The sequence below is a fragment of the Panthera leo genome, chromosome F3 (genome assembly GCF_018350215.1).
Source record: "Panthera leo isolate Ple1 chromosome F3, P.leo_Ple1_pat1.1, whole genome shotgun sequence".
Lineage (NCBI taxonomy): Eukaryota > Metazoa > Chordata > Mammalia > Carnivora > Felidae > Panthera > Panthera leo.
Genome location: NC_056696.1, coordinates 25024363 through 25048727, shown reverse-complemented (window position 1 = coordinate 25048727; position 24365 = coordinate 25024363). Strand labels below are relative to the sequence as shown.

The following is a 24365-nucleotide window of genomic DNA, read 5'->3' as shown; positions in this document are numbered from 1 at the left end:
ATTATCTCCTTACTTCTAACAAAACTGGGGCATAGAGAAGTGAATTTCCTAAGGTTACACGGCTAGTTGGTGGCAGAGCTTGCTTTGAACACAGTTGTGAATACAAGACACCTGACTATTCCATTATACTCCCATTCTTTGAGATCATGCCTATGGAACATTGAGCACAGAATCTGCCACACAGTAATTGTAAATGTAAGCAATTATCAGTAGCCAGTAATATTTACTTAAATTGCTTTGTTCAAATCTTTGAGTTAAATTGACGTCCTTAAGGAATTTTGCTGTTTTTCCTGTGGGTTGACTTACTCCCAGCCTGCAGTTAAATGCAGACAATGTTACACACCCATGCTATTAACCACTACCCTTTATTGCCTCCTCCTTCCTTGTGGGTCTGTCTCCACATTAAATTTTAAATCCATGGCAGGGACCATATCTGTTTTGTTCATCATTGTATACCCAGTTATTCACACTATATCTAGTACATGAACATGACTAAATCTTTGTTCAGTGAGTTAATAAAGATCTAAAAACCTGCCATTTTTAGCTGATCTTAGAATCTAAACGTTCATACCACCTGTAATTGTGGTTTAATTGCTTTACATGTTTTTCCTTTGGTAAGCAGTCTGGTTTGGACCAACCATCTGCTCTTGTGTTCTACAGGGCACTCTCACCTTGGAACTACAAAAACCCTGCTGGGTAACTGGTATTTGTTTGTCCTAATAGAGATCACTCAGGTTTCAGAGAGAGAGGGAAATTAAATAACATTTAGATCTAAAACTAAAATGTTAGAAATATACAAAACAATTTTAAAATGTGTATTCTAAGAAACTTAATATAGAAAGATAAAAGCTTTGGTATTTTTCATTTGCCTTTACATTAAATCATTTCAAATAAAGAGAAAATAATTTTTTTTCAAAGGAGTTCTCTGTTATTGTGGGTTAACTCATATTTTCCTCCTCTCCTCTGTCTAGAATGTCTTAAACCATTCTACCTTAAGAAATTGGATGTTCTTGCAGATAGTCATTGTGGGAGAAAACGTTTCATTTAAGTCCCAGATGAGGACCGGAAACTTGAAATCAGAGGAGCATCTGAAATCAAGTAATATTAGGTAGGATAAAAATTACAAGGGATTTCTTCATGTTTGTATTCCTTTTAGAGATGTATGTTAAAGTATGCATATTCTGTGAGCACTAATAGAAGAGTTAGAGACTTTGTGAAGCATTTGATATTGGCCAGGATGGGAGTGGGGAGTGCTAATTTTTTTTTTTTAACTTATGTGGCTTCACGAGAACTTTGGCATATGTTTACTTTGTCATGAGCACTTATATATTGTAGTTGAAGGAAACTTTTAAAACATTTACTAACGTAAATATAAGACATTTTTATGTTTATGTATGAGGTCTTTGAATATTTATGATAAGTGTAGGTACATGTGATCCGTTTTCTAGATTCTCCTTTAGTATGAAACTTCCTGTGTTTTGAGTTGCATGTATAGCAGTTCATTTGAGTGCGGGGATCATCAGCTCTTTTTAGTTCTCTGTGTCTGCAGTCCAGCCTCCCAATGTGTATAGAAATAGGTAAATGATTGCATGGTAGGGAAGACCTCTCTAACCACATGGTGAATTAGAAACTGTCACTGCAGCTTGTAATGACAGTTATAGTGACAGAATGTGTGAAGGTATCTGATCTCAGAGATGGGACTTTTAAACGAGAAGTGATAGTTGCCTCTAAAAGTTGATACCCTGACGGTGACACCTATAGCCAATCCATTCCAGAAGACCTGCTGGAACCAGACTAGCGGTGGAAGCTAAGCTCTGCCACTTCCTGTTTATGTCACTTTCAGCAAGTTATTTAACCACTCTGTGTCCTTGTTTCCTCATTAGCAAAATGAGGATAATCTTACTACTTAACCTGATAGATTTGTTTTGTGAATTAAAGATTTAATAATATATGAAAGCATGTAAACAGGACCTAGCAAATATTAAATGATCAAAGTACTATGATTAGGCTGTTAATTCTTAACGGATGAGTTTAGAGTCTATAATCAATTACCATGATATTACTGTATTTTGTAGGTTGCTTGATGTGTTATTAGGTCCAGTATTTAAAATGTATTTGTTTAAGTTATATGATCAAAACTAATGTTTGGAGAGAAGCAAAAAAGAAAATGACAAATTATTTTGCAGCTTTGATGTATCTACCTCTGGTTTCATTTTCTGTACATACTAAGAATATGGTCCTCATGACATGTAAAGTTTCTCTTTCTTTTGTCATTTAGCATTGTATGGTAGTAGATAACATAGGATTTTTGACGCCCATCTTGGAATGTTGTCTTCTTCAACCCTGTGTGCTGCTTCAGAAAGGATCCTATGTCAGAAACCAGATTAGCAAAACTAACTTGGTCATTGAAGTATTGGTGTTATTTTTAAAAAAAAATTTTTTTTTTTAACGTTTATTTATTTTTGAGACAGAGAGAGCATGAACGGGGGAGGGTCAGAGAGAGAGGGAGACACAGAATCTGAAACAGGCTCCAGGCTCTGAGCGGTCAGCACAGAGCCCGACGCGGGGCTCGAACTCACGGACCGCGAGATCATGACCTGAGCCGAAGTTGGACGCTTAACTGACTGAGCCACCCAGGCGCCCCGAAGTATTGGTGTTATAATCAGAGTGCAGTCCTCCCTTTAGAGTTTTCACTTAGGTTCTTTTATGTAACTTACTGGTTGTCTTATTTACTTCTCATTTCTGAAAGGGAGTTTGTTTCCCTGTTTTACAGATGATGAAATTGAAGTTTCTTGGAAAGAAGCTCCAGATCTAAGTCCTTTTTATTCTGTATCATTTTTCATTGCATAAAATTGTTTCCTGTATGACGCACATTTTACCATTCGTTAATTTAACAAAATTTTAGTGAACAGCTACTGTATAACAGGCATTATTTTAGGTGTTAGAGATACGGCCCTGAACACTTATCTTCTTCCTCACTCCCACTGGCTCTTTCTGTAGTTGAACAGCTACTGTATAACAGGCATTATTTTAGGTGTTAGAGATACAGCCCTGAACACTTATCTTCTTCCTCACTCCCACTGGCTCTTTCTGTAGTTGAACTGTAGGCATATATCTTTATCCCTGTACTCAACCATAGTGTATTGAAATCATCTGTATATGTCCTCATATCTTCCACTTTATACTGAGTTGCTTAGAAGTAGTACCTGCTATCATTAAGGCTATTGTCATTTTGACTATTTAGAGTAAAAATATTTACCTGTTTTAATTTGCGTTTACTAGTTGTATATGTTTTCATATTAATTTTTTTCATTGTGTCTAATCCATATATCTCTCATCACTTTTTCTCAACTCTTTTCTTTGCCTTTGGTAAGCCTCCCTTTCCTATTCATTTTGTAATTATCCTAAAGATTCACCATTCTCCTTAGTTTATCTCCCACTTATGTTCAGACACTGATCTCATCTCCTACTTTATCTCTGAAAGTGATGCAGTGTGTGTAGCTGTGAATTCTCTTGACATCGCCTCATCCCACACTACTCCCTTATTCTTCTGGCACATTTCTATCTAACCTTACCTTCCTCCAGTTTCATCCTGCCTCCTTTTCAAAGCCAGTCTGGCCTCCTGTCTTACTATTCACATTACCATTTCCTTCCATCTCTTCCAGAATTATCCTCTATCAGTTTTGTTCTCATTTTCTTAAGTCTTCAACCTATTCCATTCTCCTAGCTTCATTTTTTCATTTTAAACATGTTTAAGGCCCTACTATTATAAAAAAGAAACTTGTCTTTACCATGGCTCTCTTCCCTTTTTCTTCACAGCTTAGCATTTTAAGAACTGACCTAAACTACTACTTCTTATTTTTTCCTCAGCCCCCTGCAATTTGACATAGTCTCTTCTCTGACAGGGCTGTTATTGACCTTTATTTCACCAAATCCAACCCACTCTCTAGTCCTTACAGTAAATCTGCCCCTTGAAAATGAGTGTAGCTCATTCTCTCTCTGACTTCACTTAGCATAATAACCTCTAGGTCTATCCATGTTGTCTCAGATGGCAAGATCTCATCCTTTTTTTGTGGCTGTATGATACTCCATTGTGTATACATGCTACATCTTCTTTATCCATTCATCTATTGATAGACACTTGGGTTGCTTCCTTTATCTTGGCTATTGTAAATAATGATTCAGTAAACATAAGGATACATACATCTTTTCAGTTTAGTGTTTTATTTTTTTATTTTATTTTATTTAAAAAAAATTTTTTTTTAACATTTATTTATTTTTGAGACAGGGAGAGATAGCATGAACAGGGGAGGGTCAGAGAGAGATGGAGACACAGAATCTGAAGCAGGCTCCAGGCTCTGAGCTGTCAGCACAGAGCCCGACGCAGGGCTCGAACTCACGGACCGTGAGATCATGACCTGAGCCGAAGTCGGCCGCTTAACCGACTGAGCCACCCAGGCGCCCGCCCCTTCAGTTTAGTGTTTTAATTTTCTTTGTGTAAATACCCAGTAGGCATTATTGGATTATATGGTATTTCTATTTTTAATTTTTTGAGGATCCATATGATTTCACTTACATGTGGAATCCACAAAAACAAAACAAGCACATAAATGAACGAAAAGCAGAATCAGACCTATCAATACAGAAAAAAAACTGGTTGCCAGAAAAAAAGGGGGTGGGGGGCCAGGCAAAATAAATGGGTGAAGGGGAGAAGGAGATATAGGCTTCCAGTTAGGGAAAGAGTAAGTCACAGGAATAAAAGGTATAGCATAGGGAATACGGTCAGTGGTTTTGTAATAGCATTGTATAGTGATAGATCAGTTGTGCTGAGTATAGTGTAACAAATAGAGTTGTTGAATCACTGCGTTGTACAACCTGAAACTAATGTAACCTTGTGTGTCAACTATACTCAAATTAAAAAATGAAGATTGAGAGCTAGATTCTCCCTTCTGCCATTCTGGGCAATTACATTTTTCTTATAGGTTTAACTATCATCAGTGTGCTGGTCACTCCCGCAGTATATCCCTAGTCTTAATGGCTCCTCTGTGCTTGACACTTAATCTCTAAGTTCCTGCTTATACCCCTTACTTTCTCATATATCCAGCTGTCCAAGCTGACAATCTGGGAATGATTTGGACTGTTTTCTCAGCTTTGTCTTTCCTTCTACTGACTTTATTAACAGGTATTTCTTGAGTCTAGGTTTTTCTGTTCCATCTGTATGGTCACTTCCTCCCTTCCAGACTTGCCCTTTTAAAATCCATCTTCATGAATGTTGTGTATACACCTTTTAAAAATGAAGTTCTGACAGTGGTGTGCTCCTGCTTAAAACTTGGCACTGGTGTCCTATTGTTTAAAAGACAGAGGTCTGAGCTCCTTAACGTGTCATGTAAAGTCTCACAGTCTGCTGTCTGCTTTGGTTCACCAGTCATCTCCTGTATTTTCTTACTGTGTATTTTATGTTCCATGTTCCAGTCTCCCACCTTCACTGACTTAGCTATCTTTACTGTGTAATTTTCTCTGCCTGGAAGAACTTCTTATCCTTTGATATTTCCAGAGAGGACTGGCCCTTAATCAAACTAGATACAGTTTCAAATAATAGAATTTTAGGATAAATGTTGTAATGTAGAGCATTGGAATAATGTCAGGAGGCTTGAAAATTCATGACAAACTGTAAAGTGCCACAGAGAGAAAGCAAATTAGTGTTTTTGTTCCTTACTGAGACAAGCCCCTCTAGGAGCAGCATCTTCCCTAGATACCCTTTTCTATGTGAAATTCAAAAGTAGAGCAATATGATTTACTTTTTATTAATCCTATGAGACTTGGTGATGTCTTAGAGATCTGTAGATTGTGTATTTGTGTGCTTGCATGTGTAGGCTCACACTCATCTTACAGTATCTGGCCTATTTTGTACAAATAATTATGATATATGTAATTATGTAGATGGTTATAATTGATGAATACTGTTATTATTCCAAATACTCCTTAGTACTCTATGAAGATAAGCAAATATATTAACTTGAAATAAAACCTACCATGGCTTTTGTTTAAATTTCAAAAAAAAAAAAATTTTAGCCTTCCCTCCCAAAACAAAAGAAGCTGATTCACTTTTCCTTAGCAACTGAGTTTGAAGATGTTGGCTTATTTGAAGATGAGTTTTAGAAGACGTTGGCTTATTTTCCTGTGTTCTGCTCATAAGAGAAACGGGGTTGGAAGTTCAGGTCGAAGGACTCTTCCATTGTGTCTGCCCCTGATTTGGAGATATCTTATATTTTCAATCACAAATTTTAATATCGGTTCTTAAGAAAGATTATCTTATTATATATGTTACCTTGCATTGTTATTGTAAGTACTATGTATAATCAAAGTGTTTGTTAAAGAAGATGGCCATTACTTTTAGAGTTTTCTTCTCTAACAACATTATAAAAAACATTGTAAGATGTTTAAGTATTGAAAGCCCCAGTTTTGTGGGCTATTTCTATTAAATATTACTTTTTTTTTTTTTTTTTCCGTGAAATCTTGTATAGGAGGAACTATGATGTAATGGTTAGGAGTTATCCTGTGGAACCAAACTGATTGAGTTCAAATGCTGACTTAACCTTGGACGTGTTACTTAACCTCTATTTCTGTGGGCTTCTTCATCTATAAAGTGGGGGCAGTAATAGTACATAATACGGATTAAATAATTTACATAAAGCCCTTAGAACATTGTCTGACAATAATAAGTGCTATATATAGCGTTGGCTATTTCAGTACCTAGCGCATTGGAATACATTGAATGTATTTATAGATCTTGATGATCATGTAGTCTCCAGGAATATTGTTTCAGGTTGTTAGCTTTCAGTGCATTTGTTTATCATTGAATGTTTCAGATTTTATTCAGCCTTTTAATGACTTTTTCTTATTGCTTGGTAGAAGTGCTTACTTTCTCTTAGTAGAACGGACACAATGTGTTCAGTATTTTGAAAGCTTTGTATTTTGTAAGTATTTAGTGGTGTTATTTTATTATTGAAGGAATGATGATTTTTAATGTTTGAATTTTTGGTTCATTGTTTTCATTAATTCTTTCTGCTTAAAGTAAGAATAAAAAGCAACTCATGTTGCCAGAGCCTTCTACTAAGAGAAAACATTTAAACACTCTCTCACTTTGTATAAGCATTGGCCATAAACTATATTAATGTTTAACATTGTTAGTCTTTAGCAAAACCAGTAGGTCAGTTGAGGTGTAGTAGCTTTCCCTAGTGAAGTAAAATAATCAAATGGCCAATTATGTTACCAGTCTTTATGAAAGCAGTTGGTATAAGATCACATCTATTGATTTGGTTTCTTATATACTATATGAAAAAAATAAAATTGTGTAAGGATAGGATAGGGATTCCTCTTGTGAGATAATAATTCTCAGTTTAACCCTCTCTCCTGTCTAAATGGGTACTTTTGGTACACAGGAAAAAAGAAGAGTTAGTAGATAATAGTATATAAACCTAACAGGGTTTTAAACAGCTTGCAGATTAAGACCATCAAAAATATAGCATGGCCTCCACATAGTAACTTTACTGTTTGTTACATGAGACTGTATTTTTTAATGTAGTTCTCTTTGTGGCAGATTACAACATTAATAAAAATAGATCTTTAAGGAAACTATTGATGATTCCTCATAGGGAAAAACTATTTGGCTTGGGAACTTAATAGATATTTTACTTCTTATTTTTTGATCAGGTACTCCCCAGAGCAGGAGATACAAAGTTTACTGTAAAGGGGCCAGGTAATAAATATTTGAGACTTGGTGGGCCATGTGGTCATTGTCTCAACTACACAGCTCTGCCCTTGTAGCAGAAAGCAGCCATAGACAGTACATAAATGAATGGGCATGACTGTGTCCCAGTAAAGTTTATTTACAAAAAGAGATTCAGAGTAAAGGAAGGAATTTCACCCATAGTCTGACTGCTGTACTGGAATATAAATTTTACTTCTTGCGGTCTTTTTTATTAAAAATCTCAGGTAGAATTTTATTTTCTATTTTAACAAATCTTTTAATTTAGGCTAGGTGACTTACATGTTAGTGTTTAGTTGACAGAGTCTGTGTTAGCTTTTTATGTCACAGAATTTTTAAATTCTAACTTGAAAGAAGTAGAAATTACTGGACTTCAGAGTCAGAACTAAGTTTGTACTTAATTCTACCTAATTGCTTTGTGACTATGGGCAAATTGTTTCACATTTCAGAACTTCAGTTTCCTTGTTTATAGAAGAGGAGTAATACTCGACATCTTCAGGTTATTAGATTTTCCATTTAGCTATCTTTTCATCCATTCAATATAGCAAGATTATTTTAGTCATTAATGTATCTCTTTCAGAACTAATAGAGAACTGTGCACAGAATGAGCACCTCTTTACTCTTGTCATACTGAGGAACCAAAACTCCTGGGATTTCAAGATGCTTTAACATTTTTGTCAGACAATTTTTATCACGTTTTTGCACTTTTGTTAGTGCTTGAATTTTTAGCTTTACAGTTTCTCTTGGACAGATTGTAGTATATAAAAATATGAAGTAAAATTTTGATCTTTGTTTATCCGTGGAAGCCTGCTACCAGAATGGCTAGATTTTACGTTAGACATTATTAGACTTAATTATCTTATTTTACAGCCTCTAAGAGAAACAGGCTGTTTGTAAATAGTTCCTGTAATATGCTCAATAAAATCTTTGAAAGAAAGTTGGTGTCCTCATTAGGCAGATGGTAGCATACTGAAATGATACTTACAAGCAGATCTTGCTTGGAATGAGAAAATAACCTTTAGACACATGATTCTAAGATATCTTGTGTATACTTGAGTGTAAACTTTTTAGCTAATGTCTGGAAGCATAGTAAAATGTATTTGTAACTTTGCAGGGACAGAATGAAAACACTGTTGAGTCTAGTAAAGATGCATATAATTAGCACTGGCTTTCTCGGTATAAGTTTCATAAATTAGTGCTCCGGTAGGATGTTGTATTTTTTGTTTGTGTGTGTGTGTGTGTGTTTGTTTGTTTGTTTTGGAAGAGTGTGTTCTTTTGACATGGGTAGAATAGGATATATGGCATTCTTCTTTTTTAAGTTTTTAATTCTATAGTTAACAATCTATAGATTGTTATATTAGTTTCAGGTGTACCATATAGTGATTCAATAATTCTATACGTTATTCAGTGCTCAACATGATAAGTGTTCTCTTAATCACCTATTTTACCCTTCCCCCCCACCCACCTTCCCTCTGGTAACTATCTGTTTGTTTTCTATAGTTACCAGTCTGTTTCTTGGTTTGTCTGTCTCTTTTTTCTTTGCTCATTTGTTTTTGTTTTTTAAATTCTACATATAAGTGAACTCATATGGTATTTGTCTTTCTTACTTTTCTTAGCATTATACTCTCTAGCTCCATCCATGTTTTTGCAAATGGCATGATTTCATTCTTTTTATGGCTGAATACTATTCCATTATACATTATATTATACCACATTTTCTTTCTCCATTCATCTATCAGTGGACATTTGGACTTCTTCCATAATTTGGCTATTGTAAATAATGCTGCAGTAAACAGAGGGGTGCATTGTATCCCTTTGAATTTGTGTTTTTGTATTTTGGGGGTAAATACCCAATAATGTGATTACTGGATCATAGGGTAGTTCTTTTTTTAACTTTTGGAGGAACCAACAAACTGTTTTCCACAGGGGCTGCACCAGTTTGTATTCCCACCAACAGTGCAAGAGGATTCCTTTTTCTCCACATCCTCACCAACACTTGTTATTTCTTGTGGGGTTTTTTTAATTTTTTTTTTTTTTTATGTTTATTCATTTTTGAAAGACAGAGACAGAGCACAAGCGGGTGGGGCGGAGAGTGGGGGAGGTATGCAGAATCTGAAGCAGGCTCCAGGCTCTGAGCTGTCAGCACAGAGCCCGACACGGGGCTCAAACTCACGAACCATGAGATCATGACCTGAGCCAAAGTCAGATGCTCAACCGACTGAGCCACCCAGGCACCCCTCTTATGGTTTTTTTTTAAAAGTTTATTTATTTTGAGAGAAACAGACACGAGTGAGGGAGGGGGAGAGAGAGAATCCCAAGCAAGCTCCATGCTGCCAGCACAGACCCCAACACAGGGCCCAAACTCCCGAAACTTCAAGTTCTTGACCTGAGCTGAAACCAAGAGTCGGATGCTTAACTGACTGAGCCACCCAGGTGCACCAGTTTGTGTTTTTCATTTTAGCCATTCTTTTTTTTTTTTTTTTTTTAAGAAATTTATTTATTTATTTAATGTAATTTCTTGTCAAATTGGCTTCCATACAACACCCAGTGCTCATCCCAACAAGTGCCCTCTTAGCCATTCTGAAAGGTGTGAGGTAATAACCTCATTGTAGTTTTGGTTTGCATCAATGTTGAACATCTTTTTTTGTTTTGTTTTTGAGTTTATTTATTTTGGGAGAGACAGAGAAAGAGAGAGAGAGCATACAAGTTGGGGAGGAACAGAGAAAGGGAAAGAGAGAATCCCAAGCAGGCTGTGCACTGTCAGCACAGAGCCCAGTGCAGAACTTGAAATCATGAACCATGAGATCATGACCTGAGCCAAAATCAAGAGTCGGACGCTTAACCAACTGAGCCACCTAGATGCACCAGTGTTGACATCTTTTCATGTGTCTTTTGTCCATCTCTATGTCTTCTTTGGAGAAATGTCTGTTCATGCCTTCTGTCCATTTTTAAATTGGATGATTTGTGTTTCTGGTGTTGAGTTGTTTATGTTCTTTTTATATTTTGGATACTAACCCTTTATCAGACATGACATTTGGAAATATCTCCTCCCAATCGGTAGTTTGTCTTTTAGTTTAGGGGTTTTTTTTTTTGTTTTTTTTTTGTATTGTTTCCTCCGCTGTGCAGAAGCTTTTTGTTTTGATGTGTCCCAATAGTTTATTTTTGCTTTTATATCCCTTTCCTTAGGAGCTATATCTAGAAAATGTTGCTATGGGCGATGTTGGAGAAATGACTACTTGTGCTGTCTTCTAGGATTTTTATGGTTTCAGGTCTCACATTTAGGTCTTTAGTCTGATTTTGACCTTATTTTGTGTATGGTGTAAGAAAGTGATCCAGCTCCATTTTTTTGGAGCTGGTGTTTCCCAACACCATTTTTTTTTCCCCATTGTATAGTTTTTCCTCCTTTGTTGAAGATTAATTGACCATATAATTGTGGGTTTATTTCTGGGTTTTCTATTCTACTCCATTGATCTGTGTCTGTTTATGTGTCAGTGCCATACTTTTTTGATTACTGCAACTTTCTGTAGTATATCTTGAAATCTGGAATTTTACTTTTCTTTTTCAAGATTGCTTTGGCTACTTGGGGTCTTTTGTGGCTCCATATACATTTTAGGATTGTTCTAGTTCTGTGAAAAATACTGTTGGTATTTTGGTGGGGACTGCATTAAATCTGTAGATTGCTTTGGGTAGTTTAGATGTTTTAACATATTTGTTCTTCCAACCCATGAGCATGTGTCTTTCCATTTCTTTGTGTCATCTTCAATTTCTTTCATTAATGTTTTATAGTTTTCAGAGTATAGGTTTTTTACCTCTGTGGTTAAGTTTATTTATAGGTATTTTGTTGCTTTCGGTGCAGTTGTAAATGGATTGTTTTCTTAATTTCTCTTTCTGCTGCTTCATTATTAGTGTACAGAAATAAAACAGATTTCTGTATTAGTGACTTTGTATCCTGTGACTTTACTGAATTCATTTATCAGTTCTAGTAGTTTTTGGCGGAGCCTTTAAGGTTTCTATACACAGTATCATGTCATCTGTAATAGTGCAAGTTTTACTTCTTCCTTACCGATTTGGATGCCTTTTATTTCTTTTTATTGTCTGATTGCTGTGGCTAGGTCTTCCAGTACTATGTTGAATAGAAGTGGTGAGAGTGGACATCCTTGTCTTGTTCCTGACCTTAGGGGAAACGCTCTCATTTTTTTCCCCATTAAGTATGATGTTCGGCCTTTATTACGGCCTTTGTTGAGGTATGTTCCCTCAAAACCTGTTTTTTTGTTGAGGGTTTTTATCATGAATGGATATTGTACTTTGTCAGATGCATTTTCTTTATCTGTTGAGATGATCATATGGTATGTATCCTTTCTCTTATTGATGTGATGTATCAGATTGATTTGCAAATATCAAACCACCCTTGCATCCTGGGAATAAATCCTACTTGATCATGATGAATGATTTTTTTAATGTGTTGTTGTATGTATTTTTTTAATGTGTTGGTTTGCTAATATTTTGTTGAGGATTCTTGCATCATATTCATCAGAGATACTGGCCTGTAGTTCTCTCTCTCTCTCTCTCTCTCTCTCTCTCTCTCTTTTTTTTTTTTTTTTTTTTTTTTATGGTGTCTATCTGGTTTTGGTATCAGGAATGAAGAGAATGAGTGGATTTTGGAAGTTTTCCTTCTTGTACTTTTTGGAATGGTTTGAGAAGAATAGGTGCTAGATCTTCTTTAAATGTTTGGTAGAATTCCCCTGTGAAGTCTTATGGTCCTGGACTTTTGTTTTTTGGGAGTTTTTTGATTACTGATTCAGTTTCTTTGCTGGTAATCTCAATCTGTTCAAATTTTCTATTTCTTCCTGCTTCAGTTTTGGTAGGTTATATGTTTCCAGGAATTATATCTGTTTCTTCTCAGTTGTCCAATATTGTTGGCATATAATTGTATTTCTGTGGTATTGGTTAATTCTCTTCTTTCACTAGTGATTTTGCTTATTTGGGTTCTTTCTTTCTTTCTTTCTTTCTTTCTTTTCTTAATGAGTCTAGCTAGAGGTGTATCAATTTTGTTGATCTTTTCAAAGAACCATCTCCTGGTTTCATTGGTCTGTTCTGTTTTTTAGTTTATATAATTTCTGTTCTACTCTTTATTATTTCTTTCCTTCTCCTGGTTTTGTTGTTCTTTTTCTACTTCCTTTAGCTTTAAGGCTAGGTTGTTTATTTTAGTTTCTACATATCATTTCTGATCTACTCTTTAGTATTTCCTTCCTTCTCATGCTTTTGGGTTTTGTTGTACTTTTTCTGGTTCCTTTTGGTTTACAGTTAGATTGCTTATTTGAGACTTTTCTTGTTTCTTGAGGTAGGCCTGTATTGCTATAAATTTCCCTCTTAGGACTGCTTTTGCTGCATCCCAAAGATTTTGGATCATTGTATTTTCATTTTCATTTGTTTCCATGAAAATTTTTAATTTCTTTGTTTTCTTGGTTGACCCATTTATTGTTTAGTAGCATGTTTTTTAATTTCCATGTATTTGTGCTCTTTCCAGATTTTTTCTTGTGGTTGATTTCTAGTTTCATAGTGTTATGATCAGAAAAGATGCATGGTATGACTTTGATCTTTTTGAATTTGTTAAGATTTGTTATGTGGCCTAATACGTGATCTACTCTGGAGAATGTTCCATGTGCCCGTGAAAAAAATGTGTATTCTGCTATATTAGGCTGGAATATTCTGAATATATCTGTTAAATCCATCTGGTCCACTGTATCATTCAAAGCCACTATTTCCTTGCTGATTTTTTGGTTGGATGATCTGTCCACTGATGTTAAGTGTTAAAGCCCCCTACTATTATTGTATTAACTGTTTTATGTATTTGAGTGCTTACATGTTGGGTGCATAAATATTTACAATTGTGTTACCTTGTTAGATTGTCTCCTTTATTATTATATAGTGTCATTCCCTGTTACAGTCTTTGTTTTAAAGTCTGTTTTGTCTGCTTTAAGTATTGCTACTCTGGCATTCTTTTGACAGCCATTTGCATGACGTTTCTCCATCCCTGTGCTTTCAATCTGCAGGTGTCTTTCGGTCTGAAATTAGTCTCTTAAAGGCAGCATATAGATGGGCCTTGCTTTTTTTTATCCACCCTGTTACCCTGTGACTTTTGATGGGAGCATTTAGTTTGTTTACATTCAAAGTAATTATTGTTATGTAAGTATTTATTGCCATTTTGTTGGTTGTTTTGCGGTGGTTTTGTAGTTGTTCTCTGTTTCTTCTCTTGTTCTCTTTCGTGATTTGCTGGCTTTCTTTAGTGATATACTCAGATTCCTTTCTCTTTGTTACTTGCATATCTATTACTGGTTTTTGATTTGTGGTTGACATTAGGTTTGTATATAACATTGTTTGCAGGATATTTGGTATTTTTTATTACATTTTATAATCTTAGGTTTTAATGGTATAAGCCAACAAGCCTTGTGAACGTAGTTTGTTTTTTTAGTTGCAAAAGTTTAACACCCAAAGTAAACAGTGGAGCTAGGTAATATGAATAACGGGATTTGATGTGATGTTACAGTTGAGGATGAAGTTTAGCTATTTATTTTTATTATTCATTTATACTGATAGTTCCTATATGGCTTGTGGTTACCTGTATAACACCCAGTTATGATTCTGTCTGAAAACTTAATTTAGAAAAATATTTTTTAAAAGCTAAGAAAATGAAAAGGTTCACATTATGTTTTGATGAAACTAAAACTCACAACTGGTATTTAAATACCTAATATTTACAGTAAAAATTTTAGAACCTCTGTGTATTCTCTAGCTTTTATGTTCAAGTTTGTTTTTAGAAATGGAAATCTCATTAGTTTATATACATAACTTTTTAGAATATATGAACATGATTTATCCTTTTTCCTTTCTTCACTTAAAAGATCTTTATTGAATGCCTACTGATTGCTAGGTGCTGTGCTAATAGGCATAGGGGTTGTGACAGTGAGCATTCTTAAAATCTGTGATATCTACTATGTAGAAAAAAATAAGTGCTTTGAGAGTATAAGATAGGAATATCCTTCATCTAAGTAAGATTTCTTGAGAAAGTTATGTTTCTGAGACAAAGTATGAGTAATAATTAACCAGACAAAAGGGGAAGAGGTATTCCTAGCAAAGGGACTCTTCTTTACAAAGGTGCCGTGTATGAAGGGAGCAGAGCACATTGGAGAAACCAGAAATCTGGTAACTAGAGCACAGAGATCAAGGAAAAGAGGGAATAATGGTAGAAGCAGTGTGCAGCCTCTAATTTTTGGAGTACAGAGAACTTTGTGGGACACTTTCGTAAAGATTTTAGTTTTTACTCTAAGAGCAGTGGGGAAATCATTAAAGCTTTTGAATGGGACTGTTGGTATGGTCAGAATTTGCATTTTGACAAGATCCACCAGACAGCAGTGGGAGAACAGAATGAAATAGGGCAAGAGTGAAATGGAGAAAACAGTTTGGTGGCTTTGCATTAGTCCCAGCAAGGGATGGTTCATAACTTGAATGTGAGTGGATGAAGAGGAAGTAAAGAGAAATCCACACATTCAAGATACATTTAGTTGGTAGAATTCTCTGGAGTTGATAGATTACCAGGGATTTGGGAGAAAGTTGTCACAGGTGACTTTGAGGTATCTGCCTTTCACAATTGGAAAGCAGTGGTACATTTGGTAGGGCAAAAAACACTAGAAAGAGAACCAGGAATGGGGGTGGGAATGGGTCATGAGTTCAGTTTTGGACCTCTTGATTACAGGCAACTCTTGAAAAATTTGAGAGAGGAAAGAAGCCACAGCCAGAGGAGGAGAATGCAGGACAGAAGATTTTAGAACTATGACAGACTTGGGCGTGTTTAAAATACTGAAGAAAAGGAAGGATCCAATATAGAGAGAAGTTTCAAAATTATTGAAGGAGGAAGGGGGTAATTAAGGGAGCAGAAGTTCTTATTAAAGTCTAGAAAGAGCCTACTCAAGTGGAATTACTGGTCTTAAATAAGAGATGCAGCGCCTCTTGTGTTTTAACAGGAGAGAGAAAGAAGAGGGTTGTGTGAAAGTAATGTTTAGTAACTGGGCATTGTTTTTCCTGAGATGGGGCTGCTGGCCTTTACTGAAAGGGGGTCGGCCTCAGGAAGGAGGCAAAATCCATGTCTGAGGAAAGTGGGAATTTTGAGATAGTTACAGTGGTTAGTGAATTGAGAAACATAGGATTTCCTGGCTGCATTGAGGGAAAATTTTTTGTTTAATGAGTATCATTTAATATTATCTTAAATACATTTGGAAAACCACAAGAATGTGAGCTCATAGAATTCATGGTGACCCTGTATACTTTTAAGTTATGGCATCAGTTTGCCAAAACCTAGTGCTACCCTGGATATTAAAGCAGGGACACTATTTGCAATGTCACAAATAGAGGTGCTATACATCTTGATGTAGTATATGATTTCACCTAACTTTTAGGTTTTAGTGTTACTTATGTTGAGTAGGCCTAGTTTGTTTCTAACTGATGTTCTTTTTTCCCTTTTTTTTAGGCAGGCAGAAGTCCTGAAGGCTGACATGACAGGTACTGGCTGGCTCATTTGGTTTTCACAGCTTATTTTATATACCATTAACGGAATTAAAGGAAGGGTCTCATCTTTCCTATATTACTTGTTGCACTGTCCTAGTTGCCAAAAGGGATGATGACTTAAAATTTGCTTTAAATAATTACTGTTTTTGAACTTTGAATTCTTTTTTTTTTTTTTTTATGTTTATGTATTTATTTTGAGAGAAGGAGAGAACACGCACGTGTGAGCCAGCAGGAAAGGGGCAGTGAGAGAAGAAGAGAGAGAATCTTAAGCAGGCTCTGTGCTGACAGCTCCCCCAGTGTGGGGCTTGAACCCATGAACCATGAGATCATGACCTGAGCTGAAATCAAGACACTTGACCAACTGAGCCATCCAGGCGCCCCCGAACTTTGAATTCTTACTTAGATGGTTAAGAATTTTATATAATCTGTGCTACATTGTATTGAATATTACCTAATTTAATGCATATAACCATTTAATTTTTATGAACTATTTGTCATCAATTTAAGACATAGAAGAAAGAATTCATATACCATATAAATAAAAATACCTTATGGTATTAAGTTCATGTCTTCCTGTTGATAATTCTCCAAACTTGAATAGTAAGTAAACCTTGAGAAAAAATATTTGTAGGAAAACTGTACTAAAAGTCCTTGAAATTGAGTGAACTGCCTTGCCACCTTTCTTTTCTCCCTTTTGTTGTTTTGAATAGCCAGGGTATTTTTTTTTTTTAATTTTTTTTTTAACGTTTATTTATTTTTGAGACAGAGAGAGACAGAGCATGAACGGGGGAGGGTCAGAGAGAGAGGGAGACACAGAATCGGAAACAGGCTCCAGGCTCTGAGCCATCAGCCCAGAGCCTGACGCGGGGCTCGAACTCACGGACCGCGAGATCGTGACCTGAGCCGAAGTCGCACGCTTAACCGACTGAGCCACCCAGGCACCCCTAGCCAGGGTATTTTTAAAAGAAGAACTGAAAGTCCCTAGAAGGAGCCGATGATTTTAACTCCAAAATTAGGAAATATATGGCACTATGTAGTGATCAGTATGCTCTCTATAGCAGCATATGCTGTTCTAAAGTATAAAAAGAGATAATGTGATAATGAATCTCATTCTAATTTTTGAGGACTTTAGTTCTGCAGTGAAATCCACAAAGAGTTAAACTGCTAACAACCAGCATTCTGGCCAGAATTTACAATCAAGAGGAAATTAAGACTCTTTAGATGTCTTTTTCTCAACATTGCAGGCCAGTGTTAATGTTGATGCTAATGTTTTAAGAATGTGGTAATATCATTGTCATCTTAAGAAGATAAAAAGAAAAATTCTAAAAACACTTTTTACGGGTATACTTAGTATAGCACCTCAGTTCTTGCCCATTATTAACATAACCGTCGTCATCTTCCTTACTACAGATATTGGTGTCAGCTCTGAGGCACTATATTATGCTTTTGTCATGGTAGACATAATCTCCATTATGTGACCAAAATTGTGCATGGTGTGATGTTAGGCTGACTATACCTTTTACTTTTTCTTAAGTATTGAATACCCTCAGGAAGTAGGCTTAGGGTTTGGCTTTTATAGGGGACAATTGGCTGCCTAGAAACATTAAGATATGAAGTAATTTAAATGGTAGTCTGTCTGATAAAACAGAGTTAGTGATCCCTTATAATCCTTTCCTTGCCATCGATGAATTGAAACAAGACTGAATAAATCTATAAATCTATTTAGCCCTAAAACCTAATAAGGGACCAAGAAGCTGATACTGCATCTTGTTTTGTTTTGTTTTGTTTTGTTTTGTTTTGTTTTGTTTTGTTTTTAGTCACAAACTCTTGTGAGGATTAACTCAGGAGATTTTATTTGCAGACCTAGAGAAGAGTAAAGATTATGCCATTGTGTCCCAGTAAAATATCAAATGTAATCAGAAGCCTAATTGAAAAGTCTTTTATTAAGTTCTTCTATTGGGGCAGATCACTGTCAGTTATTGCACTCATAAGCCTAGTAATCGGAAAGGCTAATGTGTCTTTCAGGACTCTGGCAGACAGTACGGCCCCAACTGAGTATTACATTTTGTCATAGCCTGACTTCCTGATTTCATCTTTCACCCAATCTCTCATTTGGCCTCTTGAGCAGCTTAATCATCATGTGCTGCAAATTCTTATTTATGTTAAATGGCAAGTATGGATTGCTCACAAAAGTTTCTTGGCAAGCAATTTATCAATCATTAAAATAACCCTTACTGTTATGGCTTTATCGGGTTGACATTATATAGAGTAGGAATAACAGCAGAATGCGCAAACAGCTGCTGGATTGTGAACAGACGTGAAGATTCTGTAAGGACAGTTGAAAATGATTCGGAATAAAAAGAAAAAAGCTGCTCTGGACAGAGATACACTTATGAGAGTAAACAGACCATCTTGGCAGTTCATCATTTCAAATGGGGGGACTTTTGTGGCATATGGCTTCCTGTGATATGAATACATAGAAATCCAAACTAAAGCAAAGGGTGCACCATTCGGGGTTTTTTTTTGTTTTTTAGCCTTTTTCATGGTGTTATTTCAAAGCTAAAAGACAAATACACAAGCATTTTGAACCAGATTTAGTCATTAGCCTGAAGGTGAAAGTCGTTTTAAAATGTAGTAGTATAAAACTTCTGCAGCAGTCTATGGTATGAAGCAGGTTTTTGCTTTGGGGAGTGGAGAGGGAAGGAGTCATTGGTGTAGTATAATGGTTTTAACTCTGTTTTTCTATATATCTGCTGTTTGTTTGTTTGTTTGTTTGTTTGTTTGTTTTGTTACTCAGATTCTAAGCTGGGTCCAGCTGAGGTCTGGACATCCAGGCAGGCTCTGCAGGACCTGTACCAGAAAATGCTAGTTACTGATTTGGAATACGCTTTAGACAAGAAAGTAGAACAGGATCTGTAAGTACTATCATTTGGGATGTCCCTGTAAGATCAAGAGTCTCACCAAGACTTTAGAATAAAAAACAATTTGGTTGTTTCTTCTTAACCTGTCTCAGAGTAAGGTCTTTCAATGAAAACAAAAAATTCTAGTACTTGTGATTTTTTTGAGCAGAATATTTGACCATTGTTACTACTTCAGATAGTCTTAGGCAGCAAGAGGAGAATGCTTGAAGTTGAGTCTTATTCAGGTCTTTGGGGTATATCATAAAAACAAATTTATGTATATTTCAAGTACTAAGAGACAGTGTTTGGATTCTCTGTACGTGTTCAGTCCTGCATTTAAACCACGACTAAAAAAGAAATTCAACAGTAAACTTTAGATAAATCTTCTTTGGTGAATGTGATTCTATAAATTTCTCCCAAAGGAAAATGTGTTTGCATTGTAAGGGAACTTCTTCCTTTTATAAAATAAGTAGGTATTTCCTTCCCCCCCCCCCCCCCCCAATAAAACTAAAGAAAGATTTTGTATATTTAGGCTATTCCACTTGTTCTTTCTATGAGAGGTGAAATGACAGATGACCAGATTCCCAAGTGAGTAAATAAATGCCTTTTGTGGAGGGCCTTGCCTTATAAATTGGATCAAGGATATTAGCCTGATGAAATATTAAGAATCAGTTAAGAATATTCTATTTAGTAATGCCTAGTACCCTAAGTTGTGGTGAAGATTAGTTTTTCCTATATTGTTCACCTTTTTTAGATACTTTATATTTTTAGGAGTTCTAGTAATAAAAAAACTTAATCACAGCCACTCAGAATCCGTATCTATGATATTAGAGGCAAGGATAAAATGTCATCAAAAATACTGAGGGAGCGATTGTCCTCATGAAGCATTAAAAACGCAAGTGCTCTAGTGTCTCAAAAGTTGACATTGATAAAGAATTAGGTACTTTCCAGGTAGGTTGTAGACCTTTCATCTGTGTTTGCTTCCTTTAATCAAGCCAGTAATAATCTCCCTCCATCCTAGTTCTGTTTTCCCCACCCCCCACTGTGGTTTCCAAGTTAAGGAATGACTGTATTTCACCCTAACTGAATCTAAAATGATTCTTTACACAGCTTGATTCAAGAAAAACATTTTATAATAGAATTTTGATATGCCATATTTCAGCACTGTGTTTTTTCCTATTTTAAATAGCCAACATTGAAATATCAAAAAATGAACTTATATTTCAAGCTGTGAAGAAAACATTAACCCCAAGAGAAATAAAGAAAGCATTAAAAAGAATTAGAACAGAGTGCTGTGGGAAATAGATTTTATGGAAATAAGAGATACGGCTTAATATTGAAAAAGAAATTTTCCCCTTATACCTGTCACTTAATAAGGATATACTCAGTCATTTCTTGGCACAGTGTATATGGCAATTTGTTGATAGCTTACTTTTACTTTGGTCTTGCGACTGTAGTTCTTGTTTTGTACTGGGATTCCTAAATAGGCTTTAACTATAGTAGTTCTAAAAGATTAATAACTGAAGCCACAGTCTGATTATTCGAACATTTGGTAAGTGTTTACTAAGGTCAGTTGGATTCTATTGCATGTCTGGTCTTGCTCAAAGAGGAGCATAAAGTTATTTAAATAAGTGAGTAACTTTAATGCAGGTTTACTGTCTAGTGTGTTATAATTATAACAAACAGTTCTTTCTTGTTCTCAGGGGGACCAGTGTCTGCCCAGTGAGTCACTGCTATACCAAATAGAATTACATTTTGTTTTCAGCTGGAATCATGCCTTTAAGAATCAGATCACAACACTACAAGGCCAGGCAAAGAATCGAGCAAACCCGAATCGGAGTGAAGTTCAGGCAAACCTATCTCTGTTCCTAGAGGCAGCTAGTGGCTTCTATACTCAGGTGAGTTCTGCATTGTATACCAGTTCTCCTAGAATTAGTCATGAATGTTCTTTATACACCTCTTGTTTAATAAGTACTTTTTGTTATGATTATGGGGGCATCCAGGAGTTGATCACCTATAATCCCTCAAGTGAATAAAAATATCCCAGATTGTTGACCATAAGACCTTTAAAACAAAAGAGATTCAATCAAAAAAGGTTTATGGGGCTCCTGGGTGGCTCAGTCGGTTAAGTGTCCTACTTTGGCTCAGGTCATGATCTTGCGGTTTGTGAGCTCGAGCGCCGCGTCAGGCTCTGTGCTGACAGCTCGGAGCCTGGAGCCTGCTTCTGATTCTTTGTCTCCCTATCTCTCTGCTCCTCGTCTGTTCATGCTCTGTTTCTCTTTCTCTCAAAAATAAGTGAACATTAAAAAAAAATTTTTTTTTAAAGTTTATGTTTTGGCTTAAAGTTTGGAGATCTAATTGTGTGAGTAGAAAAAGGGTCATGAGAGCCATATCTTAGTGAAACAGCAAAAGTAGTCTGTTATAAGTGGTATTAGAGCAAATGTGAATTTATGGGTATGGGTATAGTTCATTGTGAAAGTAACAGCTGTGTTGTGCCAGGTAAGAAATAGTCAAAATTTGTGATATCAAGTGAATTTTCATAGTATTATGTGTTTAGTAGAATTTATCTGAAGCTTTAAATGCTGTTAAGCTACCTAAGAAATGAAGTAAATTTTCCTCCATTTTAATAATAAAATGATTACTTTATTATTTTAATGATTTATCATCCTCAGAGACTTATCCTGTGCTTGGTTACATGCTGATAAAACTTCTAAACCGGGCGGGTTAAACAATACATAAATCTTCTTTCCGAACAATGAATTTTCTTTAAACAGAATATTTTAGAAAACTTCATCTCATCCATTTGTAGTAGCATTCATAATTAATAAAATGTGTATAAACTCTCAGAATGGCGAGACACAGTTTTGAAGATCTTAGACTAAAAGAAATCTTTGGCCATTCTCTCTTTGCTTGCTGCTTGACCGTTGCTACCTGTATTTTGGCTCCATTTTGGTTTTACCATGTCTCGGAATGAAGGAAAAGGAAAGGCTGTGTTGGAAGTTGTCACATAGTTAGCCATCATCTTACAGAGATTATTTGTTTTACTTAGACTAAAACATTCTTCACAGTTGATCATTGAAAGAACTAAAGTATGGTTCTTCTTTTCAAAATTAATTTTTAAATGGATGCCAACTTCTAGCAGTAGAAGTTGGTACTTCTGGAGAGAGGGATTGCAGTGTGCCACTAACTAGTCCTTAAAGCAGATGTTAAAGATTAATTCATTCCACAAGTTGGCTTTTAAAAGCTTACTGTTCTAAGGCACACTACAGATACTAAGGATATGAAGGGAAAAGAGATAGTCTTTTCCTTTTTTTAAGGGAATATCTAGTCTAAATGAAGAGATGGATACATTAATAGATATTCCTTTTTGCTTTCTAATTATAAAAATAATGCATACTAATTTTAAGAAATTTGGAAATTATACAGAAAAAGATTTAATTCTGTTCAGGATAAATTACTACTTTAATATATATTCTTCTGATGCTTTAATAATTTTGTACATAGTTGTACATATCCAGTATCATATCTACTTTATAAACATGTAAGTTTTCCCTTGTATTGTCATACAGTTTGATAAGCATTTTCTCTAATATTGGATTATTTGATGATGACAATTCTTCACTGGATGATGAATAAAATCATCGGATAATCAAGTTATAAAACTATTAACATACATTGTTATTTCCCAGGAGATTATCATTTATGTTTTTATATTTCCATCAGCAGTGTATGTAAGTGTCCATCTTTTTTTTTTTTTTTTTTTTAAATTTTTATTTATTTTTGAGAGAGAGAGACAGAGCGCAGGTGGGGGAGGGGCAGAGAGAAAGGGAGAGACAGAATCTGAAGCAGGCTCCAGGCTCCACGCTGTCCGCGCAAAGCCCAACACAGGGCTTGAACTCACAAGCTGCAAGATCATGACCTGAGCTGAAGTCGGACACTTAACTGGCTGAGCCACACAGGCGCCCCTGCAAAAGTATCTATCTTGATGCATGCTTGCCAGTGTTAAGTGTTTTCAGTAAAAGTGAATGCATGATTAAATGAGTAACTTACACTTACTAGATGGAAAATAATTTTTCTTTTAAAATTTAATGTTTGGGTTATTAGTATTGAACTGCATTCCTATTTTATTAGGTATTTGTATTTTGTATAAGTCATTGTTTACTTTTCCTACTCATCATTTGGATCCTATTGTTTTCATGGTGATTTGTCTGATTTATACTGAAAGATACTAATTTTTTCCATTATTTTTGGCAGATATCTTTTTCTCAAGTTTCTTCTTTTGTTCTTTCATTTAATTCAGAGTTTCCTAATGTTACCAGGTTCTTTTTTTTTTTTTTTTTTTTTGAATATGGCTTTTTTTGTTTGTTTTGTTTTGTTTTGGTTTTGTCCATAGGTCAGGGAGGGAGTGTGAGCAGGGGAGGGGCTGAGAGGGTGGGGGAGAGAAAATCCCAGGCAGGCTCAACGCAGGGCTTGAACTCAAAATTGTGAGATCATGACCTTGGCCAAAATCAAGAGTCAGACACTTAACCATCTAAGCCACCCAGATCAGTGGATATTTAGTAAGGACAATAATATTTATATTTAAAGGAACAAATAGATATTATAATTCAAATCTCAATATTTGAAAATTAGCACCAATATCTTATAATAATGATTAAATTATGACATATCTGTAAAATGCAAATTTATGAAACTATTATAAGTTGATGTTTATGAAGATCTTTTAAGATGATGAAAAGATCGTGTTATTGAATTACAGTTTGACTGGATATGTTAATCGAGGAATCTCAGCTCAGAGTATTAACAAAAGTGTTATCCCCTACCCCGCCATCACTACTTTCAACTATGCTTTGTTGAATTCCAGATTTCTACCATAACTTCTTAGAAAGATTTCATAACATTCTGGTTGCTTTTAGATTTTTGAAATATAATCTAGTTTTAAAACCCTAGTCTGATTCAAATCTGTATTCCTTTCTTTCCCTATGTAGTAGAAAGTGGAATTTTGAATGAACACAGCTGAAGTAGGGGGAGCAGTAGGGACCCCGAGCAGCTGGGCATGGTGGAAGAGAGGGAAGGAGTCCATATGCTACAATACATTTTTATTATAGTTATTACACAGATTGGTTAATCACCTA

General features: G+C 35.5%; 1 protein-coding gene across 12 annotated transcripts in view; it reads left to right on the top strand.

The window, feature by feature from the left end:
- The window catches only part of SMG7 (SMG7 nonsense mediated mRNA decay factor), a 90065-nt gene that overhangs the window by 34763 nt on the left and 30937 nt on the right, over positions 1-24365 (top strand). For 9 of the 12 annotated variants that reach the window (XM_042925246.1, XM_042925252.1, XM_042925256.1 and 6 more), the window contains exons 2-5: positions 972-1108; positions 16293-16324; positions 19128-19245; positions 20996-21128. In XM_042925246.1, the coding sequence (XP_042781180.1) occupies positions 1005-1108; positions 16293-16324; positions 19128-19245; positions 20996-21128 (387 nt within the window). In that variant the 5' untranslated portion in view covers positions 972-1004. Of the gene's footprint in view, positions 1-971; positions 1109-16292; positions 16325-19127; positions 19246-19762; positions 19819-20995; positions 21129-24365 lie in introns of those variants that run through there. The other 3 variants (XM_042925255.1, XM_042925248.1, XM_042925254.1) reach the window with 3 other exon arrangements.